The sequence below is a fragment of the Zootoca vivipara genome, chromosome 8 (assembly GCF_965207765.1).
Source record: "Zootoca vivipara chromosome 8, rZooViv2.hap1.1, whole genome shotgun sequence".
Taxonomy (NCBI): Eukaryota; Metazoa; Chordata; class Lepidosauria; order Squamata; family Lacertidae; genus Zootoca; species Zootoca vivipara.
The window spans coordinates 20,465,095-20,478,229 of NC_142591.1; the positions used below are offsets into that span (position 1 = coordinate 20,465,095).

Sequence of the window (13,135 nt, forward strand, 5' to 3'; positions counted from 1 at the left end):
CTGTTTGATGTTTTAGATCTTCTCTGGAACCCTTTCTCCGAGCATTCCCACTGAGTTAGGGGGCAGGGCCTTTTTCAGTGTGGGCTCCCCAGCTGTGGAATGCCTTCCCCAGAGACACTCACTTTGTGCCTGCCTTGGTGTCATTCGGGTGCCACACAAAGGCCTTTTTATTCTCCCAGGCCCTTTAGCCTGTTTTTAGCCTCTGCAACATGGGTTCCTATGCTGTATTTGTGTAGTTTTTATTGTCGCTGAATATTAAATAGCTTTATTTCTGGTTGTGATCCCAACCCCCCGCAGCTGATAACTGCATTATAGGGTGGCGTTTAGATAGTCTTCAGGGTTTTCCAAACTTGGGTTCCCAGCTGTTTTGGGACTACAACTCCCATCATTTCTGGGAGCTAAGGATGATGGGGTTTGTAGTCCGACAGCAGCTGGGAACCCAAGTTTGGGAAACCCTGCTCTAACCAACTGAACGAATGACTGAATGGGTGTTTGCTGCGGCAAGCGGGGGAAAGAGGGATTGTAAAAGAAAAGTAGTGCCCGGGGGGGGGGGGGACAAACACTCCCTGCGCTGCTTCTGAAAATCACCCCCCGCACATCCCTGTTTTGCAGCAGAGCACACTTAATGACAATAAAAATAAAGAAATGTTGTTGCTATAGAATCCAGGACGTTCTGAAAAGCAGGAAGCCTTTCCGTTTTCCTTTGAAACACTCCCTTTAATGAACCACAGCATAACTCAAATTGATTCTGTAAGCAAGAGACGTGTCGCAAGGCGCGACGAGGCTACGGATAAAGTCATACCTTGCCGTTAAAGAGCAAGCGTCCAAAGAGCTGCTTGGCTTCCTCCAGGCTGCCCTCCAAGTAAACCGCCCCTGCGTGACAGAATTTGCCGTGAGATACGCATTAGCCGTGAGGTACGCATTAACATTAACAATTCAAGAGATTGCCCGGGGATGCAAGCTGTGAGCCTGAGCCAGGAAGAAAGCAAATGCCTAGATGCTCTGGTGAGAGCAGGAGGACAGAATGAGATTATAATTATAATTTCTTGAATTTATATACCGCCCTATACCCAGAGGTATAGGGAGAGTTTTCTTCTCTCTCTCTCTCTCTCTGGCAGGATCCACTGCTGGCTTGAGCCTTGTCCACAGCCATCATACAAACCCTGACAGAATTACCTCCAAGGGATTACCCCTCTACAGGGGAAAAAAAAGTTCTTCATACCTGCTGCAAAGGGAATATTTAAACAGCTTGAAAAATAACCAAAGACTAACCATTTTTAGCAGATCCCCTCTATCTCATCTCTATCTGCTATTCCCTCTGTCTCACCTCCCTGCTAACTAACTGTCCCCCTTAAGGAACAAAGGGATTTAGACTGACACAGACACACACACAAGAACGCACCCGAGTGGGACTTCCTTATTATTCGGTCCGGGTTTGTGAAAGTCTGCTGCTTTGCAACAACCCCAACAAATGCCAAACAAAATCCAAGCTTCCCTTTGCCATGTCTGGGCCTATGCTCCCCCGGACCCCCTCGTAGCACGGTGCATACAGATGACCAAAATAAAAATTAATAAACCACACACACACACACAAGATGCCCTGGCTTCCCTTTGCCCAATAAATGGCAGCTAGCTCCTAGGAGAGACGGCCCTGCCCTTCCTTGTCCCAAAAGTGCTGGAATCATACCGCTCTCTCCCCGCCCCGTTTGTTTTTTTAAACGCTGAACACCAAAGCGCGTGTGAGAAGCGAAGCAGAGTTGGAAAGCACAGCTCCCCCCACCCACAACCCTTGATCTGACGAAATGCAATACAGCCCAAGGCAGAGCCCAAAGAGCTAGAATCTATTTTCTAAGGCAAGGCAAAACGCATAAGGATGAGATTCAGGCTGTTCTGCTATGTGTCATCCCATCTCTTGTGAGTTCTCTTTTCGTTTCCATCCCTCTTTCTCCTCGTCTCCCTTTTCCGCCAGTTCCCTCTAGCTCTGCTGACTACCCATTCCCTTGGGTATACCTCCAGTATACCTGAAGGAGCATCTCCACCTCCATCGTTCTGCCCAGACACTGAGGTCCAGTGCCAAGGGCCTTCTGGCGGTTCCCTCGCTGCGAGAAGCCAAGTTACAGGGAACCAGACAGAGGGCCTTCTCAGTAGTGGCACCCGCCCTGTGGAACGCCCTCCCACCAGATGTCAAACAGAAAAACAACTACCAGACTTTTAGAGGACATCTGAAGGCAGCCCTGTTTAGGGAAGCTTTTAATGTTTAATAAATTATTGTATTTTAATATTTCTGTTGGAAGCCGCCCAGAGTGGCTGGGGAAACCCAGCCAGATGGTTGGGGGTATAAATAATAATAATAATAAAAATATTATTATTATTGAGGAAAAAAGGGATTTAGACTAACAAGAAGCCAATAGAGTATCAAACTGGGAGGCCAAAACCAGAAGACGAGGACCGAGTGGATCCAGCTGCTGCTGCCATTATTACTTGCAGGGGCAAGGTGTGATGGGTACAGCCCCTTCCAAGACAGAGTGGGGGTACAGCAGCAGGCACGGGGATAGCTGTTGGGGTGGCCTCTGGAGGTCATTGGGCTAAAACTCTCATCATACCTGACCACTGGGCTACCTTGGTTGGGGCTGATGGGAACCTACCCGGACCCTGAGATCATCTTCTGAGGCCCTTCTTCGTGTGCCTCCTCCTTGAGAGGTCTGGAAGAGGGTGGCAACATGAGAACAGGGTCTTCTCTGCAGTGGCTCCCCATCTGTGTAATGCTCTCCCCAGGGAGGTTTGCCTGGCACCTTCATTGTACACCTTTAGGCGCCAGGCAAAAACGTTAGTCTTCAACAACCAGGCCTTTGGTTGATTTGGTTTACATCCTATGTGGCTTTTCTGAGGGGGGAGGGTTACCGGGTTGTTGTTTTTATTTTGATTACGCATTTTGAAGTTTTACATTTTGATTTTATTCTGCGAACCGCCCCGAGACCTCCGGGTATAGGGCGGTATATAAATTCAATGAATAAATATAAAATAAAATTTAAAAATCAGACACTTCCTTGGAGAACACCATCCTAGAGAACATATCGGATACAACGAGCCCCTTCAGGAAGCCAAAGTATCATTTATCAATTAGCATTCACCGTTTATCAATGAGCATTTCTCCGCCCCCACCCCCTTCATTATTCTGACCGCTTTGGAATCCCGGGGTGTCGCCCCCCCTTTCACTATTTTAGGAGTAATTTATCCATTCCGTTTCTCCTTTCCTTTGCCTGTGACCAGAGTCCTCCCATTTCTCAACAACGTTGCTATGCTAATCTACCTCCCCCTCCTTGTGTGGCATCTTTCCTTCCTTGCGCTTTATTAAACCGTCGTCCCGCAGTTAATAAAGCTGTCGTACTTAATGATTTTGCTATCTCTTATCGTTTTTCTTGTTTTGCTCTTATTGAAACATGGATTTCCCCATTAGATGATGCTACTCCTGTGGTTCCTTCATCCAATTCCTTCTTTATTTTCCCACTCGGCTTAACCAATTGGTTTTCAGCAGCAGATATGATAGGGTTTTTTATTTCTCCCCTCCCATTTGTCTGTTTCTTCTATACTTGTACTTTTGATTTTTTTATAACAAAACACAATTAGGCATTCCCCCTTTCAATCTCTACTTAGATGCCCCATGCTGTCTGTTCTAGCCCTGCTTCTTCTTCCCCATCTGCTGCTGCCTCTCTTTCTCTTATCTTCAATACCCTTGATTCTTGCAGAATCACAGAATTGTGGAATTGGAAGGGACCCCGAGGGTCATCTAGCCCAACCCTCTGCAGTGGAGGAATCTCAACAAGATCATACATGACGGACGTTACCCCACCCCTGCTTTAAATAATAATAATAATAATAATAATAATAATAATAATAATAATAATATATTATTTATACCCCGCCCATCTGGCTGGGTTTCCCCAGCCACTCTGGGCGGCTTACAACAGAAAAATGAAATAAAATAATTAAACATTAAAAGCCTCCCTAAACAGGGCTGCCTTCAGATGTCTTCTAAAAATCTGGTAGCTGTTTTTCTCTTTGACATCTGATGGGAGGGCATTCCACAGGGCAGGCGCCACCACTGAGAAGGCCCTCTGCCTGGTTCCCTGCAACTTGGCTTCTCGCAACGAGGGAACCGTCAGAAGGCCCTAGGTACTGGACCTCAATGTCCGGAGAGAACGATGGGGGTGGAGACACTCCTTCAGGTATACTGGACCGAGGCCATTTAGGGCTTTAAAGGTCAGCACCAACACTTTGAACTGTGCTCGGAAACGTACTGGGAGCCAATGTAGATCTTTCAAGACCGGTGTTATGTGGTCTCGGTGGCCGCTCCCAGTCACCAGTCTAGCTACCGCATTCTGGATTAATTGTAGTTTCCGGGTCACCTTCAAAGGTAGCCCCACGTAGAGCGCATTGCAGTAGTCGAAGCGGGAGATAACCAGAGCATGCACCACTCTGGCGAGACAGTCTGCAGGCAGGTAGGGTCTCAGCCTGCGTACCAGATGGAGCTGATAGACAGCTGCCCTGGACACAGAATTAACCTGTGCCTCCATGGACAGCTGTGAGTCCAGAATGACTCCCAGGCTGCACACCTGGTCCTTCAGGGGCACAGTTACCCCATTCAGGACCAGGGAGTCCTCCACACCTGCCTGCCTCCTGTCCCCCACAAACAGTACTTCTGTCTTGTCAGGATTCAACCTCAATCTGTTAGCTGCCATCCATCCTCCAACCGCCTCCAGGACCTTCACCGCCTTCACTGGTTCTGATTTGAAAGAGAGGTAGAGCTGGGTATCATCCGCATACTGATGAACACCCAGCCCAAACCCCCTGATGATCTCTCCCAGCGGCTGCATGTAGATGTTAAAGAGCATGGAGGAGAGGACAGAGCCCTGAGGTACCCCACAAGTGAGAGCCCAGGGGTCCGAACACTCATCCCCCCACCACCACTTTCTGAACGCGGCCCAGGAGGAAGGAGCGGAACTACTGTATGACAGTGCCCCCAGCTCCCAACCCCTCTAGACGGTCCAGAAGGATGTTATGGTCGATGGTGTCAAAAGCCGCTGAGAGAGCCAGCAGGACTAGGAAACAGCTCTCACCTTTGTCCCTAGCCCGCCGGAGATAATCAACCAGTGCGACCACGGCAGTTTCAGTCCTATGATGGAAGGGATCCAAATGGTCCGTTTCTTCCAGGCATGTCTGGAGTTGTTCAGCAAACACTCACTCAATCACCTTGCCCAAGAATGGAAGATTTGAGAAACTCCAAGGAAGGAAAGCCCACCATCTCTCTCTCTCGCAGGAGTCTGTTCCACTGTTGAACACTTGCCATCAGAAAGTTCTTCCTGATGTCTAGTCCGAATCTCCCTTCTTGCAACTTGAAGCCATTGGTTCGAGTCCTACCCTCTGGAGCAGCAGAAAACAACCTAGCTCCACCCTCCACATGACAGCCCTTTAGATATTTGAAGATGGCTATCGCTCCCCACTGAAAGTTCAATTTCCTTTTTTTTTCTGCTGGTGTTCCAGAAGATTTTGTTCTTAACTCCTGGCTATGTATTTACTTCTGTCGGACTCCCTTACTCGTTCCTTTAGTGTTCCTTTTTCAAGCTGGTAGCCTGCAACTGTATTTTTCCACTCCCAGCTTCTCTTTCCCAGTTTAAGATCTCTGCCTGCCTTTCAGCTGTTTCTTAATGAACGATGCCTGCTCCTTTTCTGAAACTGAATTCATTTAAAACTGAATTTTTGATTTACGCTTTTGAGTTCTGTCTCTGCCCCTTCATCTTTTCTCTTTATTGGTTCTGTCTCTATTTCTCCTGAAGAAGTATGCATTGGAGGGTTCTTTTCGACTGATCTTCCTTGTCTTTTTGCTAGAGCTAATTCTCACTGGTCCCAACATTTAAGCATCTCCCAGCATTCCTTTATTTCCACTGCTACTGCAAATACTTTGCTTACTTCTCTTATGTAAACTAGGTTACCGGAAAACACTTGGTCACCCTTTCTCAAAACTCTGGTCACTCTCATTTATTTTAAATCCTGCAGCTCCTTTGGTTTTTACCAAGGGTTTTCCTCTTTTTCCTGGTCTATCGTAAGGCCTATAGGGAAATGGAAGCCAATTTAAACTTCTTTTTGTGGATGTTTCCATGCTATGGCTCCTTCTCATCTTCCTGCTTCTCATTCCTCTATATTCTTCCTTGTTCTTTATGTTCTAAAGGCACTTTGCTCCTCATCAAACCCAAAATCTCAGCAGTTTCTCCTCACCTACGCTGTTTTTCTCGTTATTCCAGATCGTTGCAATGCCATCCCTCTTGTTGCTAGAACATCTCCATCAGATGCCATTTTTTAAAATAGCTTTTTGAGTCAGGTGTGCTAACCTCTGGTCTTTATCCATTAGTTAATCCCCCCCCCTGTCAAAGTTTCCCTTCCTATTATGTTCCTCCTTCTATACTGTCCAAGAGACTGCAAGCCTGCAGACAAGGCCTACTTAATTCCGTATACCGAACAGCACTTCGCTTTAAAACCGGTTTAGAAACCATTCCATTACTGCTACTCAGAATACTGTAACAAGAGCTTAAACAGAGGTCAGTAGAGCCCAAATCCAAATAAACATGCATTGGGCTTGTAACCTTAAATTCCACCAGCATAATTTAGCTTAATTTCGTTCAGTTTAGCTCATAAATGTTTTGATGACCTAGTATTTGTACTTATGCCAGAAGTCAGGTGCAATTTCTCACAGTAGGAACCGGAGAACTGACTTGATGGATCACACCACAGTCATACTGGTCCATATTCTGTCTCAGGTTGGACTTTCTTTCCTGGCTTCATAAACCACGATTTATGTAGCTGGGAATGAGCACCACGGCTGATTGCTCCTCCTTCATCTCATCCCTTCTCTTTTCCAGACAGGCACCGACTTCAACACTTCTGACTGGAAGTGGCCGTCAAGAAAATATAACACCAGTCCTGAAAGACCTACATTGGCTCCAGTACGTCTCCGAGTACAATTCAAAGTGCTGGTGCTGACCTTTAAAGCCCTAAACAGCCTCAAAGGCCCAGTATACCTGAAGGAGCATCTCCACCCCCATCGTTCAGCCCGGACACTGAGGTCCAGCTCCGAGGGCCTTCTAGCAGTTCCCTCACTGCGAGGTGAGGTTATAGGGAACCAGGCAGAGGGCCTTCTCAGTAGTGGCACCCACCCTGTGAAATGCCCTCCCATCAGATGTCAAGGAAATCTTTTTAGAAGACATCTGAAGGCAGTCCTGTTTAGGGAAGTTTTTAATGTTTGATGTTTTACAGTCATACCTTGGTTTAAGTACGCCTCAGTTTGAGTATTTTCAGTTTAAGTACTCCGCAGACCATTTCTTTCAATGGGAAAGTTCGCTTCAGGCTAAGTATGCTTCAGGTTAAGTACAGACTTTCGGAACCAATTGCACTCATAACTCGGGTTAAGTACGCTTCAGGTTGAGTACTCCGCGGACCCGTCTGGAACAGATTAATCCACTTTCCATTACTTTCAATGGGAAAGTTCGCTTCAGGTTAAGTACGCTTCAGTTTTAAGTACTCCATGGACCGTCTGGAACAGATTAATCCACTTTCCATTACTTTCTATGGGAAAGTTCGCTTCAGGTTAAGTACAGACTTCCAGAACTAACTGTGTTTGTAAACCGAGGTACCACTGTATTGTGTTTTAATATTCTGTTGGGAGCCATCCACAGTGGCTGGGGAAACCCAGCCAGATGGGCAGGGTATAAATAATAAATTATTATTATATTATTCATCCCTGGGATGTATTAAGACCCTGTTATGTTCAAACTGGGAAATTGACTTAATGTCAATCAACAAACTAGGCTGATAAGACGTGATGTGATTCTGTTGCAGGAAGTGAGAAGCACTTGGCCCAATGCTCATTCCTGGCTTCATAAACTGTGGCTTGTTTGAAGCGGACTTCAGAGTCCAAGGGAAGCAAGTCGCAGGTCCTGGTAACCACACAAACAGGGTTCAAAGATGGTATATTGTCTGTTGTCCCGAGAATCTGATATTCAGAACGACGCTCCCCTCTGAAGAGGGGAATTCCATTTTGCTACCACGTCAAAGAGCCTTTTGCGGACTTATTTCCAAAGTGGAAATTCATACAGATACGGAGAATTAACGCTGGACAAAACGCACAATTAGCATGACAAAAGCCGCAGCGCAGGTATCTCACCTATCAACGCTTCAAAGCAGTTGGCCATTGCATGACGCAGATCTGATTCTCGACAAAGATCGGGCCCGTGAGCATAAAGCATAAATCGATCCAGCTCCAGCTTCTACAAAAGACCAAGACAGTTTCTGTAAGATGAAAGAGGCCCCAAACTGCAGACCAAGCACACTGTGGAGAAACACATGGATATGTAAACATTAGGGCATCTTCGGACAACTTGTTTAGTGCTGAAGGTCAAATTGGAAACACACAATGGGTTGGCAAATTTACTTGCACATAATTATTATAATTTGCATGACATTTTGATGAATGTAGTAGATGCCAAATTATAGTTGATGGAAATGTTGCATTAATCCCACAGTACCCATGCTCTGTAGAACGGTATCCTCAAGAGTGAAAATTATGTCTTGCCTTTTAAAATGTCTTTAGCAGTGTTAGAAACTGAGATATGAAAGCTAGGAGCTAAAAGGAACCTTAAACCGGGGTTATGGGCACAACAACGAAATTTCTAGGCGTGCTTTTTTAATAACAAGAATACAAAGCTGAAAAATGAATGAACTGCAGCTAAAATATGATGTTCGTTCTTCTCATGGTCTAGTCCAGGCATCCCCAAACTGCGGCCCTCCAGATGTTTTGGCCTACAACTCCCATGATCCCTAGCTAACAGGACCAGTGGTCGGGGAAGATGGGAATTGTAGTCCAAAACATCTGGAGGGCTGAAGTTTGGGGAAGCCTGGTCTAGTCCTTCCCCTGCCCACCCCCCTAATATTCTTAAGAGGGTCTCTTCTCCAGTCTTCAAAAAGTAGCTGGAAGTGGGGAGGCAGAAAAAGGTCCTCCTTTCCTTCCACTCTGCAGTATTAATCTGACATTTTAGGCTTAGTACTGCGCCCAGAGCTCAGAAACCACTCACATCGATGAAATTCCCTGTTGCAAAATGCGCCTGGAACAATGGGAGTTTCAAATGCTGGTCTTTAGAACAGGATACAGAAATTGTAAGTTGAAATGTATTTCATATAAACGTATTTTGAAGTTGCCTCCTGGGTTCTGATGTTAACCCTATGCAGATATTCTCTATGCAGGTAGAGAATCAGGATCACACCATTCTGCCCCAGTCACACTCCCAGCATACCCACCCTGTTCCCAGACCCTCTTAAAACCCATACTTTGGATGCTACGTACAATAGAATCCAGTATCCCAGAGCCCAGTATCTACATCACTATTTGCACATTCACCAAAATTTATTTATTTATTTATTATTAATTGAATTTCTATATCGCCCTATACCCGGAGGTCTCAGGGCAGTTCACAGAACAAATTCTTATGGGTAAGAACTGCACAGATCCAATTTATAGTGTTGTATACAAAGTCAGTCCTACTGAGTGCAGACCCACTGAAACATCAGTTGGTCTATTCTGAGTGAAAATTAGTTAAATACAACTAATATTGAAGCTCATATTTGAAGCTGAGCTGGCATGAGTCTTTTTCCTCGGCCTCTGCCGACACTGAATACCTGCTAAGGACTTTAGAAAGCTTTGGAATCAAAATCCTTTCACTTATCCGAAGGAGAAAAGAAAGTGAAGATCTTTTCCCAAGGTTTTTTGTTTTTTTTACAGCTTTGCTCTCAGGGCCATTTCAGTTGGGATGGGTCACGTTTAACTTCAGAACAGTCAAATTTATGTTGGTCTATTTCAGCGCCAAGGCACGCATTTAGAAAACAACACACTGCTTCCGTAGCGATTTGGCACTAGAAAGAATATGCATTCAACTGTTATTGAGTTTAAACTAACACCCCTTTTTAAAATAAAATAAAAAACCCCTGTATTTTTCATTAAAGTTCCACTTATAGCGAATTTTACCACAACAATTCAGACAAGAGTCAGTGAAAGAAAACAAGTCTGAAGAAAATGTGTCCACAGAAATACCCAAACTGTGTAGAAATTTATTCATGTATGTGACTACAGTGGCAAGAATGTGGAACGCCCTCCCATCAGATGTCAAAGAAAAAAACAGCTACCAGATTTTTAGAAGACATCTGAAGGCAGCCCTGTTTAGGGAGGCTTTTAATGTTTAATAGGTTATTTTATTTCATTTTTCTGTTGTAAGCCGCCCAGAGTGGCTGGGGAAACCCAGCCAGATGGGCGGGGTATAAATAATAAATTATAATTATGATTATAATAATTATTATTATTAATGGAAAAAAGAAGAAGTCCCGACGAAAGAAGAATGGATACAAAAACTTATGGAATACACAGAAATAGTTAAACTTACTGGAAAAATCAAGATGACTTTTTTATATATAAAAGAAGGGAAATGGTTTACTGAATATTTACAAACAAACTGTAAACAGATAAGAACATTGGCAGGTTTACTGTAATAAAAGAGTACACATTTAAAGGAGATGAATAAATGATTCAGTTAATTTGTAATAGGCAGGAAATATATATATATAAATAATTTAAGGAACCGTAGGAAGAGGGGGAAGGAAGTTGAGCTTTGAAATGTTAAAATGGCTATCGGAATGTATAAAATTGAAAATCATAAATGAAAAATTATAAAGGAGCAGAAAACATGTCCATGCTCCCAGGTTTAGTGCAGACTGGCTGCTTACAAAAAGCACTGTGTCCATGGCATTGAATGGATTTGCACCCCATGGTTATGAAGAAAACAGCCTTGGGGGGAAGCCAGGGCTTGCAGCGATAGGGATGTAATGTGAAACCATGTGTGATATTCTTCGCAGGGCCGCAGGGTTTTCTCAGTCCTCTGCAGGCTGAGAGCTGTTCTTTGACCTAAAATGCCCAGCTCACCATCAGGAAACATACAGGTCAGCTTTCCCTGCTCTGCAACCTCAAACTGTCCTCATGATCTTTCTTTGGCATGCCCCATGTCCTTCCCCCCTCCCCGCCCCACTCCTTGTTGAATTGAGGTTGAATCCTGACAAGACAGAAGTACTGTTTGTGGGGGACAGGAGGTGGACAGGTGTGGAGGACTCCCTGGTCCTGAATGGGGTAACTGTGCCCCTGAAGGACCAGGTGCGCAGCCTGGGATTCATTCTGGACTCACAGCTGTCCATGGAGGCACAGGTTAATGTCTCCTTTGGCCTCATCGCACCATGGTTTGGTCCTGGGAAATGAGAAGGAACCTCGCTCAAAAAAGGAACAAGGAATGAGGAGAGGCTCGTTCAGATTTGCAAAGCAAAGTTTGCAGGGAGCCAGTGATGTAGCTGCACAAGGCCCCGTACGCTTAAGGAGGAGGAGAGAGAAAATGGCCTTTTAACAGGAGAAGGAAGGAGCAAGCTTAGTTAGAACAATGTCTCCTGAGTGCAGGTTTTCGTTTTGCTTTAACTCCTGAAGAATAAGAAACAGAATATACACCACAACAGAGGAATAAGGAAAAGAGGGAAATCAGCAAAATCTAAACAACGCCCTATTGTGCCTGTAAATTGTCCCTAATGATTTTATTTCCCTCTGCCCTAACAACACACAGCAAATTCAAACATGCCTCTGAGCACAAGAGAATAAAGAGAGAGAGGGAGAGGGAGAGAGAGAGACTGGTTTGTTACTACACAGCTCCACCTAGCTTTTCCGACATGTGAATGTCTTCACATCAAATCATCTGCTAATCTCCTTCAAGTCTTAAAATCAGAGGCGTTCTGTAATGATGCTAATTCTGGGGTGGCAATACATTCCAGAGTTATTAGACTTCTCCTTTTAATGCATTCATTCTGCTTGGCAGAAAGCAGCTGAGGAATTTTAAAAGCAAGGTGGGTTGAAGAAGAAGGGACAAGGGAGATTTCCATAAACCCCTGCTTGTTTCCGGGGCTCATCAGAAAAACCCGTTCTCCACCCATGGAGGCGTCTACTGACCAATCTCTCATTTATTTCCCCATCCGTTCCCCCAGATTTGAAAAACAGCAATGAATCCTGAAGGAGACCTTTGTTGAAACGCCTGTACACTGTGTGCAGCATAAATACATTCGCCTATTTAGTTAATTACAGATGGAAGCTAAGGATCTCAGGGAATCATCCGTGTCCAGAATTATGTGTGTTTCACGTTTAATTTAAGATTTCTGCCAATTCCACAGCCCATGAGAGGCCAAGGGATATATTGGACCTTCCTCTCCAAGGCTTCACGCACAGAGTGGCAAATTAACAGGAACATTGCTAGGAATGGTAGCTGGGTTATCAAGTCCAACTCACAAACAAGGTTTCCCTTTCCACATCCTGAATCAACCTTGAGAGCCAGTGTGTAGTGGTTAAAAGCGGTAGACTTGTAATCTGGGGAACCGGGTTCGCATCTCCTCCACATGCAGCTGCTGGGTGACCTTGGGCTAGTCACACTTCTCTGAAGTCTCTCAGCCCCACTCACCTCACAGAGTGTTTGTTGTGGGGGAGGAAGGGAAAGGAGAATGTTAGCCGCTTTGAGACTCCTTCGGGTAGTGTAAGGATGACTCTCCAAAGGGAGCCAGCCCCCATCATCCTAACGTCCACCTCTCCAAGCACAGGGAGCAGCAGTGGGTCTGAAGCAGACAGGGGGGAAGGGAAGGACTCGGAGAAAGAGAGAAACCAGCATGCGGAATGATGGGAAGGCTCAGGGGAGGAGAGATGTGGGCAAGGGCTCAAGGATGCTGGAGAGCCCTTCCACTGCCCTAACAGGGAGGAGGCTGAGAGGGCATCGCTCCTTCCGGCGCAAGAGTTAAGGAGAGCACTGCGACGCAGGTCAAGGGGGAGGCGTTTTGGGGTGCCCCGACTACCTTGCTGGCGTAAGAACAGACGTACGCCATTGCCGGATTCTGATTCGGACTGAGAGGTCATGTTTTAAGCTGTCTCTGCACTGTAAATACTTTGCACAATAAAAGTCTTTAAAGACAAACTGGACTCAAGCAGAGTTGCTCTAGAGTAGCCACGACGACCCTCTGACAGGTA

General features: G+C 45.4%; 1 protein-coding gene across 2 annotated transcripts in view; it reads right to left on the reverse strand.

Moving 5' to 3' along the window:
• Positions 1 to 13,135, reverse strand: part of DROSHA (drosha ribonuclease III) — a 78,867-nt gene that overhangs the window by 24,177 nt on the left and 41,555 nt on the right. For both annotated transcript variants that reach the window (XM_035125178.3, XM_035125176.3), the window contains exons 22-23: positions 8,216 to 8,318; positions 803 to 873 (exon numbers count right to left, since the gene is read on the reverse strand). In XM_035125178.3, coding sequence (XP_034981069.3) covers positions 803 to 873; positions 8,216 to 8,318 — 174 coding nt within the window. The remainder of the gene's footprint in view (positions 1 to 802; positions 874 to 8,215; positions 8,319 to 13,135) is intronic.